This window comes from Melopsittacus undulatus, chromosome 6, assembly GCF_012275295.1.
Source record: "Melopsittacus undulatus isolate bMelUnd1 chromosome 6, bMelUnd1.mat.Z, whole genome shotgun sequence".
Lineage (NCBI taxonomy): Eukaryota > Metazoa > Chordata > Aves > Psittaciformes > Psittaculidae > Melopsittacus > Melopsittacus undulatus.
In genome coordinates this window covers 27,884,906-27,909,377 of record NC_047532.1, presented here as the reverse complement: position 1 = coordinate 27,909,377, position 24,472 = coordinate 27,884,906, and the positions used below count along the sequence as shown (strand labels likewise).

Below are 24,472 nucleotides of genomic sequence, written 5' to 3'. Positions count from 1 at the left end.
CAGGCACACACAAAAACTTCAGCTTATGTGTTACCACAAAATGGCTGACACTGCATGCCCTGATGTTAAGCTTTATGTTTAATGGCTGAGACAGTGGATGACTGTTGTCGGTATTTACATGCATGCATATATAAGTGCATGTGGACAATACAGTAACAATGAGGACAGTGATCCTTCTACTGTCTTGCTTTCTTTGGTAATTTATATCTTGATACTGTGTTGCTGAGTTTTTAATGTGTTTTTTAACTTTAATATTTTGGGAAGAATAAGAAAATTCTGCTGCCTTGGTTAGTTTGGCTTTTTCAGAAGCTTTGTCCAGTAATGAGGGATGTAGACATGGAGTAGCTCTCTGAATTTCCACAGCTCCTAGTGACTACCTGCTTATGGGCATGTCTGTTGCTCACTGCTGAATGTCCTCATCAACAAGGGTACTGCTGAGTCACTCAGCAGATGATGCGCTTCTGAAGCTGTGATAAGTTGTGGCCTGAAAGAGGAAAGTAGAACTGGTTCTTCCCTCAGGAAGGTGTTCTCTGCATAGAGCACTAGATGTGATGACCTGAGATCATTTGCCTACTGGAAATGGAGGATTCTTGATTTAGTGTTTTAAAATGTCTGTCTGCTGGTATACATATTTGATTAGGTACGTTTCAGTCATAACTGCTGCTGGAGCAGTTTGCAAAACAAAGATTTTGGTGAAGTACCTGTTCAGGCTCCTCTGAATATGTGTTTCTCTGAAGCATGTGTATGCAGTTGTGCAGGCAACGGCTCTCATTCACATGCCTGCTGCTTTATCTGCTTGGTCTGTGCTCAGCCAGCCACTGAAATACTTGGTGTAGTATTTTTTCCTATAAATGCTAGGTTGTGGAGCATGATTCAGTCCCAGAATCTGTTTACCTGCTGGGTAGTGAGTGTTAACTGGATATTTCTGAGAGCATTTCAGCTTAAACTTGTTGGTTGATGTTTATTTGTGAATGGAAAACATTTGCCACACAGCAGTTTTGACACTGGAATGTTTTCGGACCCTGGGTTGCTGGAAGCTTTGCTGAGACAGGAGAGGGAAGGGAACCGCCTGCAAGGAAACAGGGTTTAAAGAACTTGGATCAAGATTTGCTGGGCACAAGCAAACAGATGGTGGAAGTTTGGTGGATCTGTTTCTCACCTGGTGTCAGTTTCTGTGCCAGTGCCCACTTAGCACTGGCACCCAGTTGCCTTGTAGGTGAGCTAGTAACCTTTGCTGGCTTTGGGCATGGTTAATGCTGGTTTCCTGCACTGTGCCAGGCCTGGGAACATGGCACTGAGACTTCTCCTTTGCTCTGGATGGAGTCATACAGGCTTACTAGTCTGGGGGAGCTACTGGTGGGAAGGGAGAGGAGAAGGGGAGCACAGGCTGAAAACATTGTGAAGAAGGGGTGAATTGCAGTAAGAGTGGTGAGGCCTTGTGACCAGAATCTGGGAGCCAGTGAATTAGTACAAAAGGACTGAAATAAACCCATCTATCCAGAATGACTGATTTTTGGATAGCAACTGACCTAAAATAGAAAGATAGTGAGAATAAAACTGGATTATTATAACAAGTCAGATTCTTCATTTACATAGCTCCTATGTAAATGAAATTGTGTGTGTGGGGGGGTTCTTTGTTGTTTTTATGGTTTTCCTCTCCCCTTAATGACACACAGTGGCACATACCAGCTGGTTTAGGTCACTGTAGGAGTGTAGGGGCAAATAAAAGATGGTGTTAAGACAACTGCATGGAGAGATTGAAAATACTCTTTCTGTAGAAATCTGGGTACAAGAAGGCACTTTGTCCATCTATGTTGAAATAGTTTTCAAGCGGTTGTTAACCTACTGCAATGTTACGTGAATTATCCAGGGGTTTCTCTTCTACATGTGGATGTGCTGTGTTGGTGGCACCTGGAAGATATCTTATAGTCACCATGTCAAAGTCTGACACGTGACAGCGAACAGCTGTTATGGTGGGCTTTAGCTTAAGTGTACTTTGCTGGTTACAAAAGCCTTTTGGTTCTGGGCTGTTGCTTCCGAATTCCCTGCAGAAGTACATACACTGCAAATTATGGCTGGTTCCTAAGCTATGTGACGAGTTTGTAATTATTTCATGATGGCCAGTGTGTAAAGCAGTATAAAATCGAGATTGCTTTGCAGGGAATGAGCCGAGTAACAGCTTATATTTTTGTTTAGGGTAAAACATAAGGATCTATGTTTATACGTGTATACTGGTGGCCAGGTTTGTAAGCATTTAAATTCCTGTGGCACCTGCTGCCTTTGCTTGGAATTAGGCTTTTTAACATTGCTGAGAACTGAACTGTTCACACAGGTTTTTGGGCATTCCTTCAGGCAACTCTACTGAAAGATCTTCCTCCGAGTCTCTACACCTCTTGGTATTTAGGGTGATGGGTGGTCAGTGGTTGGAATTCAGAACAGTTAATCAGTGAAGTGCCTTGATGAATGCTTCTGTGTAAATGGAAACATTGTTCCTAAATGTGCCTAAACAATGACTGAGGGTGGAGAGATTTGACATGAAGAACACCTATTCTGTAGGTGGATGCAGATTGTTCAGGTTGAACTCTGACGATAAGAGATCAAAGAGGAAAAGGAGACTGGTCGTTTTTTTACTTCTGGGCTGTGGCCAGAACTAAACTAATTAGGCAATACTGGAAACTGCTGGACTTAAAAGAGTACCTCAGATTTTTTCCTTTGGAATTTTCTGTTTGTTTTTTTTTCCTCTTGCTACTGTAGCTCCAGCTAAGTATCTTTAACTGTTCTTTTTCTGACTCATCCCTTCTTAATGCTAAAAACCTGAACTTGGGAAGAATAAGAAAATTCTGCTGCCTTGGTTAGTTTGGCTTTCTCAGAAGCTTTGTCCAGTAATGAGGGATGTAGATGTGGAGTAGCTCTCTGAATTTCCACAGCACCTAGTGACTACCTGCTTATGGTAGTCACTATTTTTCAAGCATAAATATAGTTTGTCTGGCCAAGCATCTAGAGTTTTGACTGGTGCTTGACTTCCAAGAACAGGAAAATATTCTTAATCTCATCTCTCCTCACTACCTCCACTCTATTTTATAAGAACGGTGTACTTGTTTAAGCTTTGTTTCTGCTTCTTTAAATCACATTGGAAGCGTCATTAGGCATACAGTGCCCCTCCCAGCTCCTTCAACATTAGGTTAGGATGGACAAATTGCTGCAGAATCCCATTTTTGGAGAATGAAAAGTACATGAAGTCTCATAAGCTGCCAAGACAGTGAAATGTTAAAAGGTATTAGTTCATTGCTTTATCATTAGTAATCTGGAGCTTGACTGGCAATCTTTGCCATGAAACTTCCTTTAGAGAGATAGAGAAGGTGTTTTATGTTCTGAACCCTGTTTACTTTTTCCCTTGCAGCTACTCAGTATGGGGGGTTCAGTGATACTTGTCTATGCAAATCCTACAGGGGGAAGGGAGAGAGCATTGTTCGATTCTTAATTTTTTCCCTTATCTTTTACATCATGTTAGCTTTCATCTAATCAAACCTGGTATTTAGGGTCATCACATGCACTAAAATATTGGCAGAGTGAGAGAACATGAATGAGTCGCTGAAATAAAGGGAAGGCTTTTCCCAGCAACAAACTTGCACTGATAAAATAGTAGTGGATCAAGTGCTGAAAATTGGAGAGGGTTTATAGAAGTACCATGAAAACGGTGGAGGGACTGGAAAACACACTGTATAATGCTTCTATCAAAGTGAAAGTTGTAGATGTTTGTCTCTGCTGACAGGAGCAGCAGAAGTATAATAATAGAGGGCTTTTAAGTCTGGGTGGGAATGGAATAATGAGCTGCAGTAGCCAGAAGGTACAGGAGAAAAACTCTGGCGGGAAACAAGCTTTTTGAGTGAGGTTAATTAACTGTTGGAATACCTTGCTTCTGCTACTGGGGATTTCTAAACCAAAGTGGAATGTCAGTCTAATTTAACATGTTCTGGTTCACTGTTTCTCACCTCCTTTGGGGGAAATGGGAATGAACTCCTGGAACTGGAAGCATTCATCACCCTAGTATGGCATTAGTTTAATTATCAAAATAGGAGCATGAAAGTAGAAATACTGCTCTTGAGCAAAGCAGCTGTTGAGATGAGAATATAGGGAAGTTCTCTAGTATCAGGTATGTATCACGTATGACCAGACTTATCTCAAAGCTTTTATTCTGGCTGATTTAGACCTTGCAGATAATTTGGACTACTCTGTATGCATAAGTTGCATTAAAATTCTGCCTTTATCAGCCATGGCCCTTGGTGCTCTTCCAAAGTTGAGGATAACCAGCCAAAGGAAATCTGCCCATCCACAAATGACTGTAAACTGCAGGGGGTATTGGTCCTTTGATGAATAATGTGATACACAGAGTACTGGGGAGAAGTCCTGGCTTTAGCTATTGATATCCAGACCAGAGTAATGCTGACTAGTGTTAAGAGATAAGATGTTCAGTGCATCATAAAGGAATGACTGTTTCTAGCCAGCTGGGAATGACAAGTTACTTGAAATGCTTCTTGGAGACCCCAAGAACTGTGCCTGTGCAACTTCCTCACTTTAGATTATATATCAAAATACAGATTATTTTTGAGAATTTTACTTAGGATTTTGTATTGAAATGTTAAGTGAAAATTCTCCACTTGCCTTCAGCTTAGCTATGATACTGTGTTTAATTTCTTTTGAGGTTACGGAGAAAGATCTGGGAAGAAAATTAGCAGATGGGCATTGTGCTCTATGGATCAACTAGTGAAAACCATTTAATTTATGAGGAATGGCATGGAGTAAGATGCAGATGTTGATTGAGAAAGAGGAGAGTGCATATCCCAAGGCTCTGGTAGCAAGCAAGTGTAATTATTATGAGGGGAAATGAATGTATAATAATTCAAGGGCAGAATTGCAAATGTCCCAGATAGTACAAAGACAGAATTTGTCATTAGGTGGAATCTGTATGTGTGATACATATCACCTGTATATATGATGTGTAGTACTCCCAGTTCTAAGAACAGTGAATAATTCAGTGCTTTCTAGTTTGTATAGCTGGATCAGCAGATGCTAAAGCAGTGAGGTGCATGATTTTCTTGCTTCTGTTTTTTAACCATAGTGTGTTACAGCGAGACAGAATATACCGTGATGCTCTTCTAGGGATGTGGGTAGGTGTCGTGGATTAAGCCCAGCTGGTAATTCAGAACCACGCAGCTGCTTGCTCACTCCCCCTCCTTTTCCTCCCCATCCCTCAACACCGAGATAGATAGCAGCTCTCCATTCTCAGCGTGCTTGTCCAGGGGTAGCTACAGACTCATCGTAGTTGGATGTCACTGCCCAGAAAGTATTAATAGGGTCCTTGAAGTACTCTTAGCAAAAGGTACAGCTTTGCATGAACAAACACATCATCTGAGAGGTACTGTGAAGCAAATTAATGTGAATTGTTAGACCAAGCATTTCAGGAAGGATTGTCCACATCCAACAAGGTTAATGTGCAGGGGTTATGGAAAGGAGATGGGTAACAAGTCACTAGTTACTTATGCAGAATTAAAGCTCTTCTTTGTGGTATCTCTCTTCTGGTGTTGCTGTCCGTTTAACTTTGTCTTGGGTTTACCTGTCCCACAGAGAACTGTGATCACTTACGTGTTTCATTATAACCAGACCACTCTGTGTTTCTGTATTTGTTGCATGGGGCTGGCTACTGTATTCTGAACTGTGTGAATCTTTCCTTTTTTTAACCTTAACTCTTTTTTTCCTTTTCCTTTGCCAATCTTGGTAGGAACTTACTTAGGTAAGTAAATTGCAGTTTTAACATTGTTTTTATGTACAACAGATTTTTAAGAAAATGTTAGTCTAGGTGGTGTTTAATACAGCTTATGCTCTGTTCTGCCTGTTGCACTTGAATTCCCAAAGGTTTATAGACTTTGATCATTAGAAGGTGTACTCTCAGTCTGCTCACAGCAGTATCACACTCTTGGCAGTTTAAGAAAGGGAGGGGTGCTAAAGCACTTTCACAAGCTTGCAAGAACTATGTGTATATGTCAACATGCTGAGACTACTTCAAGGGAACCGATACCTTGGAAGTGAAGTCCTTGTTCATCAAGCCTCATTCATGCATGAATTTTTATATTTTTTTCTAGCTTGCTCACAAATGTGGTACTATTGATGTTCTTGTTACTACTGGGAAGGATGGAATCCCATGAGGAGGATTGCTTTTGGAAAAGGAAAATGCATATGAAGAGTGTATGGAGTTTTGAAAGCAGTGTATTTTAGTATAGTAAACTTGCTGGTTGTGAAAGTGTGTATTAAATTTTCTGAGTTCATTGTGACTGAAGATGTGCTTCTGAATGTTACTGCATATTGCATGTTCTGCATGATGCTTCTCTTTGGTAAACAGAAGTTAAAACCAAAATGCCATCTGTGACTAACTGCTTAATGTCCCAGTTAGTTAAAAAAAATAAGAATTATGTTAACATGAAGGACCCATATTTTTGTGTGTGCTGGTGGATATACCAAAGATTGGAGTTAGTAAGTTTGAGTAAATACAAATTTAACAACTGCAGGTAATATCCAGTGGCTGAAAGCTGGGCTACTCTTTGTCCTTGGTACTAGGTGTCAGCTCTGTACAGACTTCCTGTGCCAAACTATGACATGATCTGTAAACACACGGGGAATGGTGTGTATGTCTAGGTGTGGAAAATCACTGGGAGAGTTCTTTCCAAGTAGAAAAGTGTCCATGGCTGATGCCTGTTCTGCAGCTTCTTGGCACCTGCTGTAGTAATTTCATGGAAATATCCCTGCACTCCAGTCTGCACTGGGCACACTGCTGAGGGTTTAGGCTCTAATGCTTCTCAGATTCACAGTTGTGTATTGTGCAGAGCTGGTTAAAAAAGCAGGCTGAGTTTGTGTGGTGGGAATTAATTTCTGAATGCTGCCATTCAGGTGTTGATGTCCTCTTGCTGGACTCGCAGGAGGTGGGACTGGATCAGCAGAAAGCATACGTGTCTATTCTCAGGCTTCCAGTGGGACAGATGTGCTGGTTTGCATCCCATTGGGAAATTAAATTCCCATGCTCTGCTCCGTGTTGTTGGGTGCCAGCTATTCCCTCCTCACACAGCATGCTCTTGGGGTGGTGCTCAAGTTGCTGCTGGAAGTTTAGTTATTCTCTCAGTTTCCTGCATCCTCAAAAGATAAAGCTGCAAAATAACAGTAGTTACAGTCTTGTTTTGCTGTTTGTGATAGTCCTTCCCCACCTGTGTTTTTTTGGATGAAAATATATTCATCTGCAGCTTTGATACTTCAAGAATGAAAGGATTGTTAGGGCATAGTAACCTGCTGTGACTGGTTTTGAGCCAACATCTCCGTAATTGTGCTTATGCTTGAAGAACAGTTCTGAGGTCTTTGTCACAAAGCTGTGGGGAGTGGAGGCATGCTCTGTGGTTGTTAATTTATCTCTGTACTGTGATCAGGTGTTTTGCCGTTTCAGTAACAACGCAGAATTCATCTGTGGCAAAGGACATTTATGCTTATCTGCAGATATACCTTCGATTTACCTTGTCTTCATTTTATCCTCTGGGACTTCCTCTTTATTTCAGTGTATAGAGAAGACTGGCATGTGGAATTGAGTGGCAGAATATTTTGTAGGTCTTTGGGTTTTTTTTTTTCAGTGCTATCAAAAAATCATGTCATCCTGAGTTTTCAGAGTGCATTCCAATTTCTTTGACTGAAAAGAGTAGAAGACTGCTGAGATTTGCCATTGTAGACTTTCATACTTTGTGGTTTTAAAGGTTTGGTTGATCTTGAAAATACCTCCTTTTTTTTTTCCCTTTTTTTTTTTCTTTTTTTATTTTTTCACTTATTTATCTCAGTTGGAGATTGGCGTTTTTTCTGATGTGTTGTAGCTGTGTTAATTCATATCAATGGTAACTAAGGTCCAATTCAGGCAGTTAGACCTTAGATATCATTGTAAGGAATAGTTATGCTTTCTACCCTGTGGCTTCTTTAAACATCCCTCCATAAAATAAAGTTAAAGACAGGTTTGTGGTTTTGGTTTGTTGTTTAGTTTTTGGGGATTTTTTCACCTGAAGAGGAGCTGCCAGAATCCTGTTGTATTTTGCTTCTGATTTATATTCATAAGCTGTCTTAAGATTTTTAACCTGCTTGTGGATATGTATGTGTGAGAAGTGTTTCTCAAACCTTGATCTATGAAAATGGAACAAGCATCTCGGGGGGCTAAGTTTTATCTGGTGAGTTATATGTCTGCACCCCTCCTTACTCAGAGACAGAGAGTTGGTTTAGTTCTTGGAGGTGCCTGTGCTGCAGACCTCATTTCTCACACAGAAGCCACCAAAAACTTATGGGCAGGAATCCATTCTTTACAGTACAGATGCACCCTGTTGACTTCACAGCTGTTCTGCAATGCATTACAGATGTTATGCTGTCTCTCTGCATCTCTTTGGTGACCACTGTGGGTAAACGTTGTTCATTTAATAGCAGTGCTTCAGCTGCATATGCTTTTAGGGGGATATTTTTTTTAACTGCAAACTGAAACTAGTGTTTCTAGTGTCTGGTTTCATTCTTTCAAACTCCAGTCATCAAAGTGTGACTGAAAGGAAAAATAACAGATAGCTAAGATTAATATGCTAATTGATACCTTATTACTGTAAGAGCAAGCATAAAATTGTATTGAAACTGTAACTTTGTTTTGTGTCCTATTGTACTGGAGCAAAGAGTTGTCACAGGTAGTATCCAGCAATAGTCATCACAGGAGCCACATAATCAGCTGCTCCTGTAGGCAAGTCTGTTCTGTGATCAAGAAAGTTCTTAGTACAAGCAAAGAGCTGATCTGGAGCATGGTTAAAATGAAATGTGTGGCTTCAGCCCAGGGGCTAGCCTCAACTGATTTACACCTCAGAGCTCCTGTAAATGAAGTAACTGTTATCCTTCATTATGAAGGGGGGAGGAAAAAACAAGTGTTAGAGCTTGGCTCTGAAGCCAACAGATTGAGGTTGCATCCTGCTGGCTGTGCTGTTTCCCAACATCCGTGGAGCTCTTTGTCCATCCATCTCAAATGGCCGCTCACAGCTGTGTTTTGGATGCAGTTGCTGCTCCCATGTAAAAAGGAATTATTATCTGGCTCCTACATTGTCTTTGTCAACATCCAGAGGTTGTTACTGGTCTTCTCACTTGGTGTCTGGTACATCTGTTCTGCAGATTTGATGGAAATCTTTCTGGCAACTGTTTCTTCATGTCTGTGGATACTCAGGAACAAAAATGCGGCAAAAAATTGAAACTATGTGTCTTCATGTTTGAAGTAGCAACATAGAATGGAAAATATACTTGATATAAACTGTTGATTTTATTGTGGTGTTGTAATACTTAATGCTCAGGAAATGTGCCCCATTCTGCCTTTCTCCCTCCTGCTGCATTGCTGTGCCATGCGTTTCCTGGCATAGTTGCTGTGAGTACATTGTGTTTGGTTTTATCAAGGAGAACATCAAGGAATCTGTTGGGAGTATGGGCTGTGAGCTGTAAAAGTCCATTTTTTTCTGGATTCTTTAAAAAGCTTTGTTCTTTCATCACAGTTTAACTCGCTAGAAATGGAAAGTTTCAGATGTCAGGCTGAGAAGCTTGCTATAAATGTGGAAGCAGTATTTGTACTGGTAACTTCTGCAGCCAGTGACAGCATTTGCTGATGCCTGTCCTGTAGTACTGTCCTGTAGTACTAGTTGGATGTGGTATCCTGACATTTTGGTTCTGAGCCAGAAGGGGCTGAGAAAGGTGGTCTGGTGCACTGATGCTAATGAAATGGTGTTTTCTGGGAACATGCATCTCAGACAACTAAACCTAACTAGACCTAAAAAGGTTCATTAAGTCTCCAATCATTCTGTGTCATACCCTGCTGCTTTATAGCAACATTCTCATACATACCAAGACCTTTGTGTGTCCTACAAGGTCTTATATGTGTAAAGTACAGTTCAGTACATAGGCTGTGGCAGCACGATAGGGTATCTGATAGTATAGCAAATAAGCTAGTAGAATCAAGCTGTTGTGCTCAGTGCTTTACAGTGCTGTTTGTATGTTACTGGGGAAGGGCTTTGTGTGGTAGCTGGAGTCGCAGAGCTTTGTGACTGATGGAGCTACACCTGTGCAAGTATTTACTTGTGGCAGGTTCAGCAGATACAGTCTGTTTGCTAATAGCTAACGCCTGAGCTGAAGAGTTCCCTTGGGGATCCGAGGATGTTAAGGAAAGATTCTATTTGTTTCTGTCTTGACAGTGTCTAATACCTTCCATTTTCTTCTTCTTGATGTCAGTGAATTCCTCCAAAACTAAAACAGAATGCCAGATTTTTCCCAAGACTTGAGAAAAACCTCAGATCTGAAAGAGGAGGTGTACTTTTAGTGGCCGTTTGAAGAAAGGTGTGAGCAAACAGAGAAAAGACTGGGCAAATGGAATGTGTTTTTAACTTGGGGCCTCTGCTCTTCAAACCATGTTGTTAAGGAAGCTCTTTTCTCAGTTACCTTTCTAGGAGGGGAGAAGTTAGTTTGGTAGACAACTCTTGATTTAGCAAAACAACACAGTTGCGATTTTAGCTGCGTGTGTTTTGATTTTGTACATTTTTCTGTCTTGGAAAAGCAATGGTCTTACCAGCTCTATTCTCTTTCCTGTTTGTTAGGTCTGCCTAACCACGGACAAACCAGACAAATGGTAAGAGAATGTTCATTTAACCAAAACAGGGAAAAGAAGGATTATTAACCCATGCTAGATAGAACACCCCATTAAACCGTAGTGTTTCACTTCCATCTTTGCTGTTTGCAGCTGGTCATTTTACCTAATTTATTGAAAACTTTAAATAAAAAAAATACAATGTTTGAGCATATGAAACATCCAAGTGGTTAAAATGCAATTTAAACCTCAAACATCTCTGTCTGTATATAAATGAGATTCTGTTTTGAATGGAACATTTTGTTTCTGCTCATACAGAAATGGAGTGGCTGTTTATAGCAAAGTTCTGGGATGTGTTTCTAGGTGGAATGTGTTTCCTTGAAGGAGGAAGGTTGAAATGATGGAAGGGTTTGTTTGGAAAACAGTTTCTTTTTTATTTTATTTTTTTAGGAAGTTGGTGTGGAAGTTGTCTGCTGAGAATGCTTGCGTTTTATTTGAGTAAAAATTATTGCTAGCCTTTCATCCATTATGCTGAGTTTAATCAAAGGACAGAAGCAAATAGCCAGTCTGATTGATGCGTCTCTGGCAAAATGCTTTCTCATGAAATTTATCTCGGTGTGAAGGGGCCAGGGCAAAGGCTGTGCATCACTTTCCCCCCTTACATATGGCTTATGGGAGGCTCACGGGAGAGAACTTCAAGCACAATTTCCCCCCCCAGTAAATAATCTTATGATGTTGATAAAGTGGAGCTTACCTCATTAGGTGAATTGCCACAGTGTATAAGCGTCAGTAGAGTCACTTTGAAGTGGGTCAGTCAGCAGCAGGTATGATCAATGGTCACTGAGTGGTGATCACAAGCATTATTAAGTCTAATAATCTTGGTTAGTGTGCAGTATCATGAGAGTAGGCTATAACTTGAGCATGCTAGTCTGTTGTAATAATGAAGCATTCATTTGGTTTGTTGCTTGAACATCTGATCCGAAGTGGTAAATTATATTCCTCCATTAATTCAGCTTCATTTCTTGTCATTGAGGAGACTGGCTACTTGTTTGTGTCTGCTGAATAAACCAACTCAGTGCACTGGGAGAAATCTGTGATGACTTAACACGTTTTAAGTGTTTTAGGGTAAAACCTCTGAACTGTTTTGATTTCTGGTTGCTTGATAAAAGTGTGCTACTAAACAGAAAATCAAAGGTTCCTATTTCAGGATGTACCATTTGAAACAGATTGCTCTGTGCAGGTAGAAAAAAGCCAACGTGGAAGCATACGAGTGCCCCTTCTAGGTATTTCCAAGAACTTTTTCCGGAGTTGTTCTCATTGTATATGTAATAGATGTGGAGAAAATGTCCTTTGCAACACTAATGAGAGGATTTTCTTGGAGAAATCTGGAAGGGGTAAAAAATCCCAAACCCAAACAAACAAAAAACCAAAGCACAAACAAACCAACAGAAAAGCTTTTTATTTTAAATATTTTCCTTAACATATCTCAGGTACAGAAGCACTTCTTGAAGTATTTCAGTGGTCTGCTGTTGTGCCAAAGTTGTCTTGCATAACATGGAGCTGGGCAACTAAGAAATTGAATTGTTATTGCACCTGTAGACAACAGCTTTAAAGAGCTAAGGGTTTTTAAAAGTGGGATTCTTTTTGTTCAGTTCTAAAGCCCTAATTTTTGACAGGAAGTGGATCTTAGTAGCACAGTGGATTAAGGCTGGTCAAAAAAGAAAAAAGTAATCTATCTTACATTTTTTGGTTTCTCCTCTGATAAAATTGAGATGCTGGGTTTTGCTGGCTTTTTTCCTTGGTTGACAGACTGAAATCTTCCCTTTCCAAGTCAAAGTGATAAAATTTGGTTGTGCTTTTGCGCCATAGCCCTGCACTTAAGGACATGAATACCTCATGTCCCCATCTTTCATTTTGAGGTGGATCTCCCAGGCCAGACATTCCTCATGTACATGCGCAGTTTTCCATTTCATGGCAGAAGGAGAAGCCTTAGTGCATCTGGGGAGATGGCCTGACCTCGAACAATGGCCTATGAAACACAAGAATTAAATTTCTACTGGGACATTTTCTGACCAGCATTAATTAAATTTTCTTGGCCCTTATTTTGCATCTTTTCTGACTGTCCAGTGTTACTGATTTCAGTGGGATTTGTCAATGTGCTAATCAGCAGGAAGAGGGGCAGCAGAACTGGACTTCAAATGATCAAGGACAGCTGCATATGAGAAGCTTAAAACTTTGCTCCCTTTCATCTGCACCTCTCTTAATAACAGCTCGTGTTTATCCAGTTGAGTGGAAGGGGGCTTCTGTGGGTCTGGAAAATTATACCTGTGTTGATTTGCAACGCCAGTGTGTTATATATGGTAAATCTGTGGTGTTAAATGCTAAAAGGATTTTATGATGAAAGCTACTAAGCTTTGTTCTCAACAACATGTTTAATTATATACTGTCCTCATTAAATATTAATCTCCCTGGGACAAAAAGGATATGGGTAAGTTTGGTAACCCAGAATAACTGTAAATTCTGATTTTTGTATTTGGTTTGCTGTGTAGCTAGAGATCTTTCTCTGAAATCAATAGAGTTGCTCTAGATTTATGGTAGTAGTTGAAATCTAAGTCTTATGCTCAATCTTTCAACCTTGATGTCATCTTTCAGACACAAGCAACAGATTATTGGTAATGCCTTTCATTTATTATTTGTCCTGTCGCTGGAGTATTGCTGTCCTATTTTATATTGAAGGTGCTTAACTTGTACTGCTTGTGGACAATTCCTTTTATGTGAATTCTGTGTTCAGTCATGGGCAAGAGGGGAAATTTTTACTGTAAGCTCTCAACAAGTGATACAGAAACTTTCATTCTCTTTTCCTTTGAGTGCTTATCACGTGCTACTGCTGCAGGTTTGTTGCAGTCCATAACTCTACTTTTTTATGTATCGTGTTAGGGACCAAGCCGAAACTTGCTGCTCAATGGGAAATCATACCCAACAAAAGTCCGATTAATTCGTGGTGGATCCATGCCTCCAGTGAAAAGGAGGAGGATGAACTGGATTGATGCACCAGATGATGTTTTTTACATGGCCACTGAAGAAACCAGGTAGGAAACTGGGTCTTCCAACGGGCTTAAGGGGAGATCTTCTGGTTTGCATTCCTTGTGGGTGGTGCAGGTGATAATTGTGGTTGGACAAGGATCTCTTCAGCAGATCTATTGCTACAGATTGAATGCAGAGATTACTGCCAGTGTTGAGGTGGATGAAGACTGATATACCTAATCATGTCTGATGGGCCAAATCATGAACTTGCATTCCAGAGAAAGCAGATTATTCTTCCTCCAAAGCAGTCCATGTAAGAGATGGGCAATAAGAGGAGGAAGAGAGAGGTGGGAAGTTCACCTGGTTCAGACCTATGACTGCCTTTGGAGGTCCCACTGCAGTGTCTCAGTAACAAGATAGGGCCTTCTGGTACACAGGTGATGCTGAGGAATACAGTCTCCTCTACAGAGCTCTGCATACCCTCTTGCACACTGAAGTCTCTTGTATTACCTCTCAGAACATCTCCTCGTGTGAGTGCTGAAACCTGCAGGTGACACAGAGGGTTTCCATTGGCTGACTTGCCTTATTTCTCTGGTGGCTTATATTTGCCACCACTAGTGGTGAGATTTAGCCTTCTCTGCAGTTTCTTTCTTCCTCCTTTGGTGGTACTGCTTCTGCTAGTCCTTCTTGTTAGTCTGTGCAGAGGATAGAAATAGTGGAATAAACCTTCCTTGCATGAATTTCACTGTAAACTCTGTGTACAGGCTGCTGGCAGCATGGTAGAAGCTATGTGACCAGAGCTTTTGTGTCTGTGGTCCCAGTGCTGTGTTATTCCTAGGAAGGGAGGACTGCTTCTGGGTATGATGAAAAAAGTAGGGACATATTCTTGTGTGGTTTCCTCCCAAGAACTTGATGCCTTTCTCCTGGGTAATCTTGAAGAAGGTCAGAGCAAAGCCAGCCAGGCCTTTCAGCCTTCTCTGCAAGCAGAAACGCTCTCTGGCTTTTGGCTGTATCTGAAGATTGGAGTTATCAACAATCGGTATCAGTCCCCCAACAGGTAGAGAAGCACTTACCTGTCCCTCCAGCAACTAGCAGAGATGGACATGGGAATTACTGGGTGTCTGAGCCCTGACCAGTGGCCAGGGGGTTCAGGAATTTTGAGTACTTCATCTCTTGTGCTAGTAGTAAATTCATCACTATTCTGAATGTTCATTTGTTCAGCATGAAGTGCATAGTCAGAGTCATGACATCCTCAAACTCCTCCTCAGCCTCAAGACATTTCAAGTGTCAAGTGACTGTTCTGTGGGCCTAGTATCAAAGATGGGCTTCAGAAGCAATCTGAGATCCATAATGTTCAAGTTGTTAACCACTATCAATTGGATGATTATTCAGTGCAGGAACACCCCCACCCCTGCTAGAACACACAAGAAACATGAAATTGATTTCCTTGTCAGACTTGTTCCTATGTACACCTTTAATGCAGCTGTGCATTTCACATGACTTCATATCTTTATTTGCATTTTTCCTTCTCCTATTCTGTTTCTGTGAGATACTGTGAAAGTAAGCAGTGGGATTTCATGTATAATGAAACTAAAGTGAGAGAAGTATTTAATTTTCAGGGGAAGCAGTTTCCTTATTCCTGTTGTCTTCTTGCTCTGGTAAAGAGGTTCTGGGATCCTGTTACAGACCTGCAGCTCTAGAAATTCATGTGCCATTGTTGATGCAGATCAGTCCTTAGATGCTCAGGGCCTATTTTGTAATCCTGCATCTACAAAACACTTCCTGACGTGTTTATCGTCCAACCCACAAGAAATACTGAAGGTCTATGGTAGTAATGTCTCAGTACTACTACAAGGCCCTGCCCTTTGATTTATACAGAACAGTGAGAATATTCATCAAGTGTGGTGTTGGTTGTAAGAATAGTTTGTTGTAAAGGCACAGAATTGTCTGCCCATACAGAACCACTGATGGAGGCAGGGAAGATCAGTCCCACAGCAACCAGCACATCTCTAACCCAGAAATCATAGCGTAGTGATAGACATCAGCTCAGTAAGGCCTTATCTCTTCCATTTAAGAAAGAAAAAGAGAGAACAGGCTTCTTTGTCTGACAGCCTTGCTGCTTAGCGGCATGATGAGTGCTGAAAGGAGATGTTTGGCAGCCTGTTGAAAAGCAGGGAAGCCTGAGTGATGTAGCATTGTAATCGGCACGGGTTTTCTGTCGGGCATTTCACCTCTAACTTTTCCCTGAACCATCTGCTACATTCCAGTGTCAAGAATGTAAGACTTGTTTGTGAGCTCTGAAACAATTTGAGCTTTGTGTTAGCTCCATAGCAATCAATCTAGCAGCAGTATCTGCATATCATCCTCCAGCTGAGGGTCAGGCTGTGTTTTCAGTCACAGAAAGCAGGTTTTCCTACAGTTTTACACACATGCACTCCTCTCCTTTTTGTGTAGTACTGTTGAGAATGGTGTTGGAAAAGTGGATAGCCTTGAGCAGTTTTCAAACTGCTCCGTTTGGAAAGTTGGTCACTTGAAGAAGTTTTTGCATTCAAGCCTCACAGTAAGAAACCTGGCATTTATAATTTATGCAAGTGGAGGCAGTGAGTGACCTGATCAGAATCTAGAACTGCTCCGAGATGTGTTGCTGATGTCAGTGTGTCTAATTGAGCACGTGCAGATACTGTAAGAAGCTCCACTGGCAAAAGTGGATCGATTTCAGCTAAACAAGTCTTGGAAAAATCATCACATCTTTATTTTCTCCCTGCCACCTTGTTTCTTTCCAGTCTGTTCTCTCCCACATTCTGTGGCCTTTCAACTTTAAAAGGCATTGGTGAAATGGGGACACTGAGCAAACAAAAGACCGCCTCTGTGTGTGCGATACCTAGCAGGCTTGTTCTGCTCAGTGGGCAAAACAAGTAAGGGAAGAGCTGACCAAAGCTGTCCAGAGCTGATTCAGAATCTTCTGAAGTTGCTGATTTGTCAGGGCTGGTGTGGTAAGGGTAAATTTTAAGGGGGGGGGGGGGGGGGGGGGGGGGGGGGGGGGGGGGGCAGAAAGAAGGGAAGTATTTTGACCAGTTTCTCATGCAACCAGCACATCTCAAACGTGGAAGTCAGCACAGTGATAGACTTCAGCTCAGTAAGATTGTATCTCTTCCATTTAAAAGCAACCCAAACACCTAAACAACGAACGAAACAACAAAAACCAGCTCACCCCAAAAACCAGATTTCTTGGCCCCAGCAATGTTGGCTACCCAAAAATCTTAAAGCTGCCTTTGGGGGATAGATGTGTAATTGAGTTGTGGTCTGTAAAGCCATGTGGCTGCCCTTACTCTAGTGTGGTCTAATGTCTCTCACGATAAGTCAGAAACATCATTAGGGTAGGAACCTGTAAGGGTGGGCAGTGCTGCCTTATCAGACCCTCCTTGTTGCCCCAGGTCCTGAACTGAAGGCTGTGTATAGTGGGTACTGGTGGACTATTACGAATATTTATTACTTTCCTTTCTAATCTTTTTATGCCTTTTACCACCACAACATCCTCTGGAAATTAATTCCTCATTTTAATTACAGAGTACATTTTTCATTGTTGCTGGGGTTTGTTTTTGTGGGCTTTTTTGTGTTTGGTGGGGTATTTTTGATGGGTGGTTCATTTGTTTGGGTTTTTTGATACTTTGTTTAACTCTTAAGACTGGTATTGACAAAAAGAAGCAATCATTCTGTATTGTTGCTTTCAACCTTTATTTTTTTGCTAATTTTAAAACTTCGGTGCGTCCCCCTACATTCTTACTCGCTTTTACTTTGTCTCCATATGGAAAACTGCTTCCTTTTCTGATAAGAATTGTTGCTGGTCTTGTAACATACAGGGAAACTCTTAACCAATGGAAGACATGAATATTACCCGTTACTGGGTTGGGCACCTGCAATGTGGGGGAAGTAAGAGAGGGAGACACCCTATTAGTGTTTCCCATTGGGGAGGAAAGGCACCAGTTCACTGGTTAGTGGCCATCATGGAGCTCCCTTGCAGCAGCTCAGCCTTGAGGCACAGCTCCATGGGAGACCAAATGTTGCTTGCTTGTGCTGTGACAGGACTTTCTTGAAGAGGCAGCTGTGTGCACCTGCTTGGGACTGAGGAATGTCAGAGAGCTCTGTGAGAGATGGATAGAACTCTGTGAGAGATGGATGAGCAGGTGGGGATGTGACCAACGTCACCAGAAGTGGTTTGGTTGTAATTTGGCTTTATAAATTCCCACAAAGCTGCCTGCAGCTGATTGTGCTTCAAAATAAATTAGTGGTATGGAAACTGGCTATTGTAACCATTTCATGTGCTGTATTTAGAGCAGTAGCCCCTGGTCCTACAAGGCTGGACCAGAATGCCTTCTGCTCTGCAGGGGAAGGATTCTGGAACAGAGAATGCAATTTCATCTCCATTGGTGGGTTTATAAACCAGAAAACAAAAGTTCCCCAGGGAATCCATTACTGAAATAACAGTGTTAGCCCATCCCGTTAGCAAGCAGCCACTGCATGTGCAGGCCTGGTTCCCTTGGGGGAGCTGAGAAAGCTACAATAGTTAGCATCCAGTCTCTGTAATCAGTTCCTTTCTTCCTTTGCTGTCTGCAGGAAAATCCGCAAGCTGCTTTCCTCCTCTGAAGCCAAGCGAGCCGCCAGACGCCCTTACAAGCCTATTATCCTCCGGCCCATCCAGGCAGTACAGCTACGCCAGCCCATGAATGATGAACCCATAATCATTGAGGATTAACACACACTGAGCAGCTCTCCAGATGACGGTGGATCTGCCTGAGAGAATCTCTCCTCCAGTATATACTTGAGTTTCTATGGCTACAGCATTGAACTAACTGTTGAAGAGAGGGAACTTTTGAGGAACTGTTTTGCATCTTTTAAACCCTTAAAAGGAACTCAGCCCTGCTCTGAGCCTCTGACCACAGACTGCTCTCTCTCTCGCACACGCTCTCCTTCTCTCTCCTTTCTTTTTTTCTTCGTTTTTTTTATTTTAATTTTTTATTATTATTTTTGGTAGCCTCTTTTCCCCTTTGCTTCTACCCCTTTTGTAGACAGGGGGAGGGAAAGTAAGTTTAACTTATTAAGAGAATGTGGATTAGTACTTTTTAGCTTTGTTTCCTCTTCCAGCGTACGAAGAGCTAGAACCCTTCATTTTGTGACTGAGCTCTCGTTGCAAAGCCATTTTTATGAGGCTGTGTTGTAAGATTCTCTTTTTGGTTTTTTTCTTTTCTAATTTTGTGGACGGTGCCATTTTTTATTTCATTTATATCATTTCTTTTGTAGATATATTTCCAACCTTTAACTGATATTTGGGAAAAGGAGCTGAAAGCCAGCCCCAGGTTCAGTCAGTTTTCTTTGGTCCTGTCCCTTATATTTTTTGGATCATTTTGCACGGCCAGTTGTGCTCATGCACAAGACAGAAACAACTCAGGCTGAGAAGGGAGTGAGCTAAGAACTGAAGAACCCTGCAGAACATCACACTAACGTTGTGTGCAGTGGCGGCCAGGCTACCAGAAATAGGTGTCCTTACTCTAGTCAATCCCTGGGAGATCTGGCCTGTGGCATTTCTCCCAGTAACCAGCAGTTTGTGTGCTGCCTTCTCTCTGACATCTGGAATCCTACATGCTGTTATACCACCAAGACCCAGCAGTAGGCCCAGCAGTCCAGCAAGTGTAATGAATTGCTTTGCTCTGGCTCCAAGAGTCAAGTACACCAATGCCCAGGGACATTTTGCTTAGAACTCTGAACCTGTTTGTGCATCAGTGGTTTTGGACACATCTCTCCCAGGACAAGACCTGGTTTCTCTTTAATTGCGTTACTGTATGTTTCCCATTTTGAAGGGAATTTAAATTACAGCTGGGTTTTCATTTGAACACATTGTGTCTGAAATTAAGTGGGTTTTTCCCCCCTTGACATTTCTTGTGTTTGAGGTTTCTTGCATCTCTTGAACTTCTTACGTATTTGCAAGTCTGTATAATTTCTTTTTCATATGTCTTCTCATTGCAGTGCGTTTGTTGAATGCCCTGCTCTGTTTTGAAAGGATGTAAACTATCATTTGCAACTTGTGCTGATCTGTACATGTACCTGCCTCAAGCAGACACAGCATGTAGTAACCCCCAAGTCATTCCATATGTGTCAGCGGTGAGATGAGCCAAAGTTGTATTTGGGTTATCACAGTCCAACCGTGATTCTGTGCAACTCTGCTAACCCACTGGGTTAGACGGAAAGGAATCCCACAAAATGAAAACAATTCAGTTAACTTTACTTAATAAACCTGGAAAATGAGCTTTTGTGAAACATCTGCTTTTTGTCTCTTCTGAAGTAGCTGCCAAGACCCTTGCTCAGGGTGCCATCTGACTGGTGCGCATGCCTCTCTGCACCTCCTTCACATCCCAGACTTGTGTTCTGCTCCCAGCTGTTTGCTTTACTGCAGCCCATCCCTGTGCTGCCAGTGCTGGTACATTGTACAGGGCAAGAGCCATTCATAGTTTGATTCCCCTCCTGTGCAGTTTAAACATTTCTAGCACTTCAGACTGTGATTCTCTCCCTCCTCCTCTTGAATGCGGCAGCAGATGCAACGCCAGGGCTCTGAATGAGCCTTTTGTCTGTGGTGGCTCATGCGTCCTGCTGATCAGGGGCATGACTCTGGCATGTGGCAGAGTAAAATCCCTGGGGGTTAGCAACCGAACCCACTGATGTGTAAGTACTTCTTCATTTCTGCATTTGATCGTTACTGAATAAATGAAGCGGGGATCAGTGTTTTGGGGCTCATTTGCTGGTCAGGAGTGATAAGATTTACTTTGTGGCTGTGAGTAGCTGTAAAACTTAGCAGATGTTGTAAATGTATCCTACACTGCTGGTCGTGATTTTCTGTCCATAGAACGAGGGAACATCCATTCCCGAGGGATACACTGCTTAGGAAGGGCACCAAGCTTGGTAGCTGGAAATCTCCAGGCTGCATGCAACAGTGCAGGGCTGCACCAAAGACTGGCAGTTCTACTTTGCCTCCATCAATCTGTAGGATTAACCCTATATATGTAAGAAATATTGCTGACTTGCAGGAAGGTTTTGTAACACTTGATTCTGCTCTGTGAGGTCTTGTAGGGATTCCTTCCTGTGGCAAGATGAAATCTGAAAGAGATCACTTTGGAAATATGTGTCCAAATTGTCTTCATCTGTTCTGCAGTGGGATTTGGAGCTGAGGCTGCAGCAGGGGGTCGTACTCTGCGTTGGTGTGCAGAGCTCCAAAGTCCCTGTGTGCAGGCAACGATGCACTTTGGTTATCAGTAGATGAACTATTGAGGCTTTGAGAGAAGCTGTTCAGGCTGCACGAAGCGCTCAGAGTAACCACTTGAGGGTGCCAGCCTTGCAGTTTCCAACAACTTAAAAGCTTTCTTGGAGCAGCTCCAGAGACTGCTCTGGGAATGAGTCCAGGCAAGTAGAGAGAATATCCTGGGCTGCTCTGACTTTGAAGGATCCCTTGCATGTCCTTTAATATTGATGCCATTTTTCAGTGTGCAGTAGCAGACTTTGCTCCCTTGTGTTTCACTGGCTTGTGTTTGTACCAACTTAGGAGGAAACTTAAGAAAATACCTTTAGCAACCAACAAAAAAAAGCCAGCTCTTGGGAAGTGCAGTGAGTGGTAGGTCCCACCACTGACATATCCAAGCCTGAGCCATCAGTCACTCTCTTAAGCTGGCTGCTGTCACTAAACCTCTCCTGAACCAACCTCTCTTCTGCATTCACATTCAAATGCTGATGTGCTATTGCTGCAGGAATTGCCTTTGATTATTCACTTTCCTACTCTAGACCCCTGGAAAAATAAGAAAAGATTCATACAGATGGGGCATTGTCCTGTTTTCAGTACCCCTTCTACTCCCTGCTCCCATCTCCTAAAGAGACCTTGGGATTGTAGGGGAAGAATTCTGATGGGAGTTGCAGTGAGAGATAGGCTGGTGTTCAGGCATGTTAACTCCATAGTGCAGAGCCTGGCATCTGGAAGTGCTCATCCACCTGGAGCAGGTCATTTCCACTGCATGCATTTCCAGTCCATAGCAAGTTTTGGCACATATGTTTGGATATTTTCCTTAGCTGTGTGTCCCTGACATCCCCATCCTTCACTTTCCTGCCTTGCAGATGTGGGAGCAGACATACCACAAGCTCAGCTCGGATTCTTGGAGGAGGCTGTGCTTCATGCTCACATGGATGGACCGTGTTGTCCTCCAGACTTACTACCATGCTTACTATTTTACAGGCTTAAAAGTAGCTGGGAGCTGGTCAGGGAAATCTTTTAACAAAAGAAAAACCCAACCATTCCTACAATACTTCCTGACAACGGATTTCTTTGCTTAACTTTGAAATTTGTTTGTTTTGGTGTTTTCTATTTAGCATTTTACCAGCTTGTCAGTAGCAGCTCTCTGTGATCTCAGCTTTTGATGCTGTAACATGAAGGCAGCATACTCTCTGTAACAGCCGTGTTGAAACAGGGTGATAAAAAAGCAAAGCATGACCAAAACCAACAGTTCCGAACCTGGCACTCCTGCTGTGGGAGGCGGCCTGTAACCGGGACACTACTGCAGAGTCGTAAAGCAAAATACACGCTGAAATCTACTTTGAAATGGAAATTTGGAGCCTGTGCCAGCTCTGCTGCGGGCTCTGGCTCTCGGTGTGAGCATTACACAAGCCAGACCTTGAGAAGCCTGCGAGTCCTTTTTGGATGGTCAATCTGCGTCATGGTGGAGCCACTTTCCACTGCTGAGGTGGGGCCATGGAGGAGGAGGGGGACTTAACCTGCTCAGATGATGGCATGGGCACGTGGTGGTGTGTGGAGTAGTGGTATGGGAGGTGTGTGAGCTCCTAGCAGATTCTGACTGTGAGGATGGGTTTCTTCATCCATCAAGAGAGTGCAGGCTTAGGAACACTTTCAACTTAAAATAAGCATTGGCAGCAGTGTTAAGAGGAAGAGAAGAGAGATTGCTGCAGAAAGGCAAGCCCTGGCATGACAGTCCTCTCTAGCTGGCAAGGATTTGTTTGTTGGTTGGGATTTTTTTCCCCTGTAAATGTGCTTTGTAGTCAATACTGTTCTAGGAGAGCTTGCAAGAGCCAACAGTGATGGGCTTTACTTTGATCCCCAACCTCAGGGTACAAACATGTCATGAGTGCATTTGGTCTTTGCTGCCCTTCATGAGGGAGGAGGCTAGTGTACCCTGTGGCCCTGCTGCGCTTCCTTCCCTTCCTAAGGACTGAATAGGAGTTTGCTCTGCTCTGCCATCTTTGAAACGTGGTGAAAGACTCTGCCTCTGATCACATTTCATTCCTGCAGGCTCTTGGGAGCAGGAAAGTTGTTAAAAGACACACAGTAAATTCAGATGGGCTCTGGGGCTGGGGGCTTGTCCCCACCTCATCTTCAGCCTGGAAGAGAGTCAGGCGAGGTCAGGACTGAAGCACACTTGATTCCTGCCCTGGGCTTTGTGAGTTCGTTCACTGCATTCCTGGAGCGATGCAAGTAACAAATTCAGCATCTTTCTGCAGACAGCTTCCTCCCCTCCTGCCGGCAAGGGGACTTTCCACCTGGATCTAGTGCTCCACAGGATGCTGGCAGCGTCATAGTGAGCAGATTTACAGGTCTTCACCAGAGGGTTTCAGCCAAGTTGTGCTCATTCAGAGATTTTCCATGTGAGTGGGAGCAAGTTTGTTCCCCTCTTCCTGCATCTTGGCTGCCCCCATGCAGGACATACGAGGGGCCATGCAGATGTGGAGCTGAGCCAGGCATGTCTGCACGCTTGTTTCCCTGCATCCCAGGAAGATGCTCGTAACGTGTGGTGCAGACCTAGAGCAAATGCTGCATCGCAATGAGTGGGTCTTACCCCTTCTGCTGCTGAAGGAGAACATAGTGCTGTGGTGACATCGCAGTGCCCATGAGGCCTCGGTTGCGTATGTCCAGCCCAGGAGCTCACAGACAGCTGTGTCCTGGAGGTGGTGTGCAAGGGGGCACAGACAATGAAAACTGGGCAGCTGCTGTACACGCTTGTCCTGCCACCCTGCTGGCCCCTGTAACCGTGTTGCACCATGGCCAGCCTGACCTCTGACCACAGGGTGTCCAGGAGGGGCTATGGGGCCAGGAGAGCTTGATGACAAACCACCCCGTGGTGCCTCACACACGAGGAGCTGAACTTTGCCACTGAAGCCTGGCTCTGAGCACAGCGCGTCCCCCAGGACACCCTTTCCTTCCCACAGAAAGGCTGCGGGAGAGCTGCCTGTGCCAGCCACTGCTGTGCATGGCCCCCCTGCTACAGCCCTGCCACGGAGCCTGGCTCTGCCGGCGGGTTGAGAGACATGATCCGCTCCCTCCAATTGGCTACTGCCTTCTTTTGGTTACAGTGCTGCTCTTTGGGCACCTGCATCCTGCCTCAAGGAGGTGTCACTCCTGCTCCATGGTATGGAGATACCATCCACAGGTATCTGTATCCTCGGTGTCCACATGCAACTGGCTGGGATGCTCAGGCCCTGGGTGAGCTGACAGCTACAGCCCCTTGGGAAGGGAGGGCAGGGACAATGAGGACATCCATTCCCACTTGCAAGGACAAGTGGGATGTCTGTAAACCTGTTTATTGCAAGCGTGACAGTGCTATCTGCCCTGCCTGATACCGGCAGGGACTCAGATGCCTTTTAAAGGAGAGAAGTGACAAGCGGGTGGTTGGAGCTCCAGATAGTGGGCGCCAGGACCAGGTGATGACGTGCCAAGCCCTGGCCAGTGGCATGTGCTGC

The 24,472-nt window shown here is 43.2% G+C and overlaps 1 protein-coding gene across 3 annotated transcripts in view; it reads left to right on the top strand.

Annotated features, from left to right (window-relative positions):
- Nucleotides 1-20,002, top strand: part of MTA1 (metastasis associated 1) — an 83,237-nt gene extending 63,235 nt beyond the window's left edge. For 2 of the 3 annotated variants that reach the window (XM_034063514.1, XM_034063513.1), the window contains 3 exons: nt 10,677-10,708; nt 13,604-13,755; nt 18,305-20,002. In XM_034063514.1, the coding sequence (XP_033919405.1) occupies nt 10,677-10,708; nt 13,604-13,755; nt 18,305-18,443 (323 nt within the window). In that variant the 3' untranslated portion in view covers nt 18,444-20,002. The remainder of the gene's footprint in view (nt 1-10,676; nt 10,709-13,603; nt 13,756-18,304) is intronic. The other variant, XM_034063515.1, reaches the window with a different exon arrangement.
- Nucleotides 20,003-24,472: the final 4,470 nt, after the last annotated feature.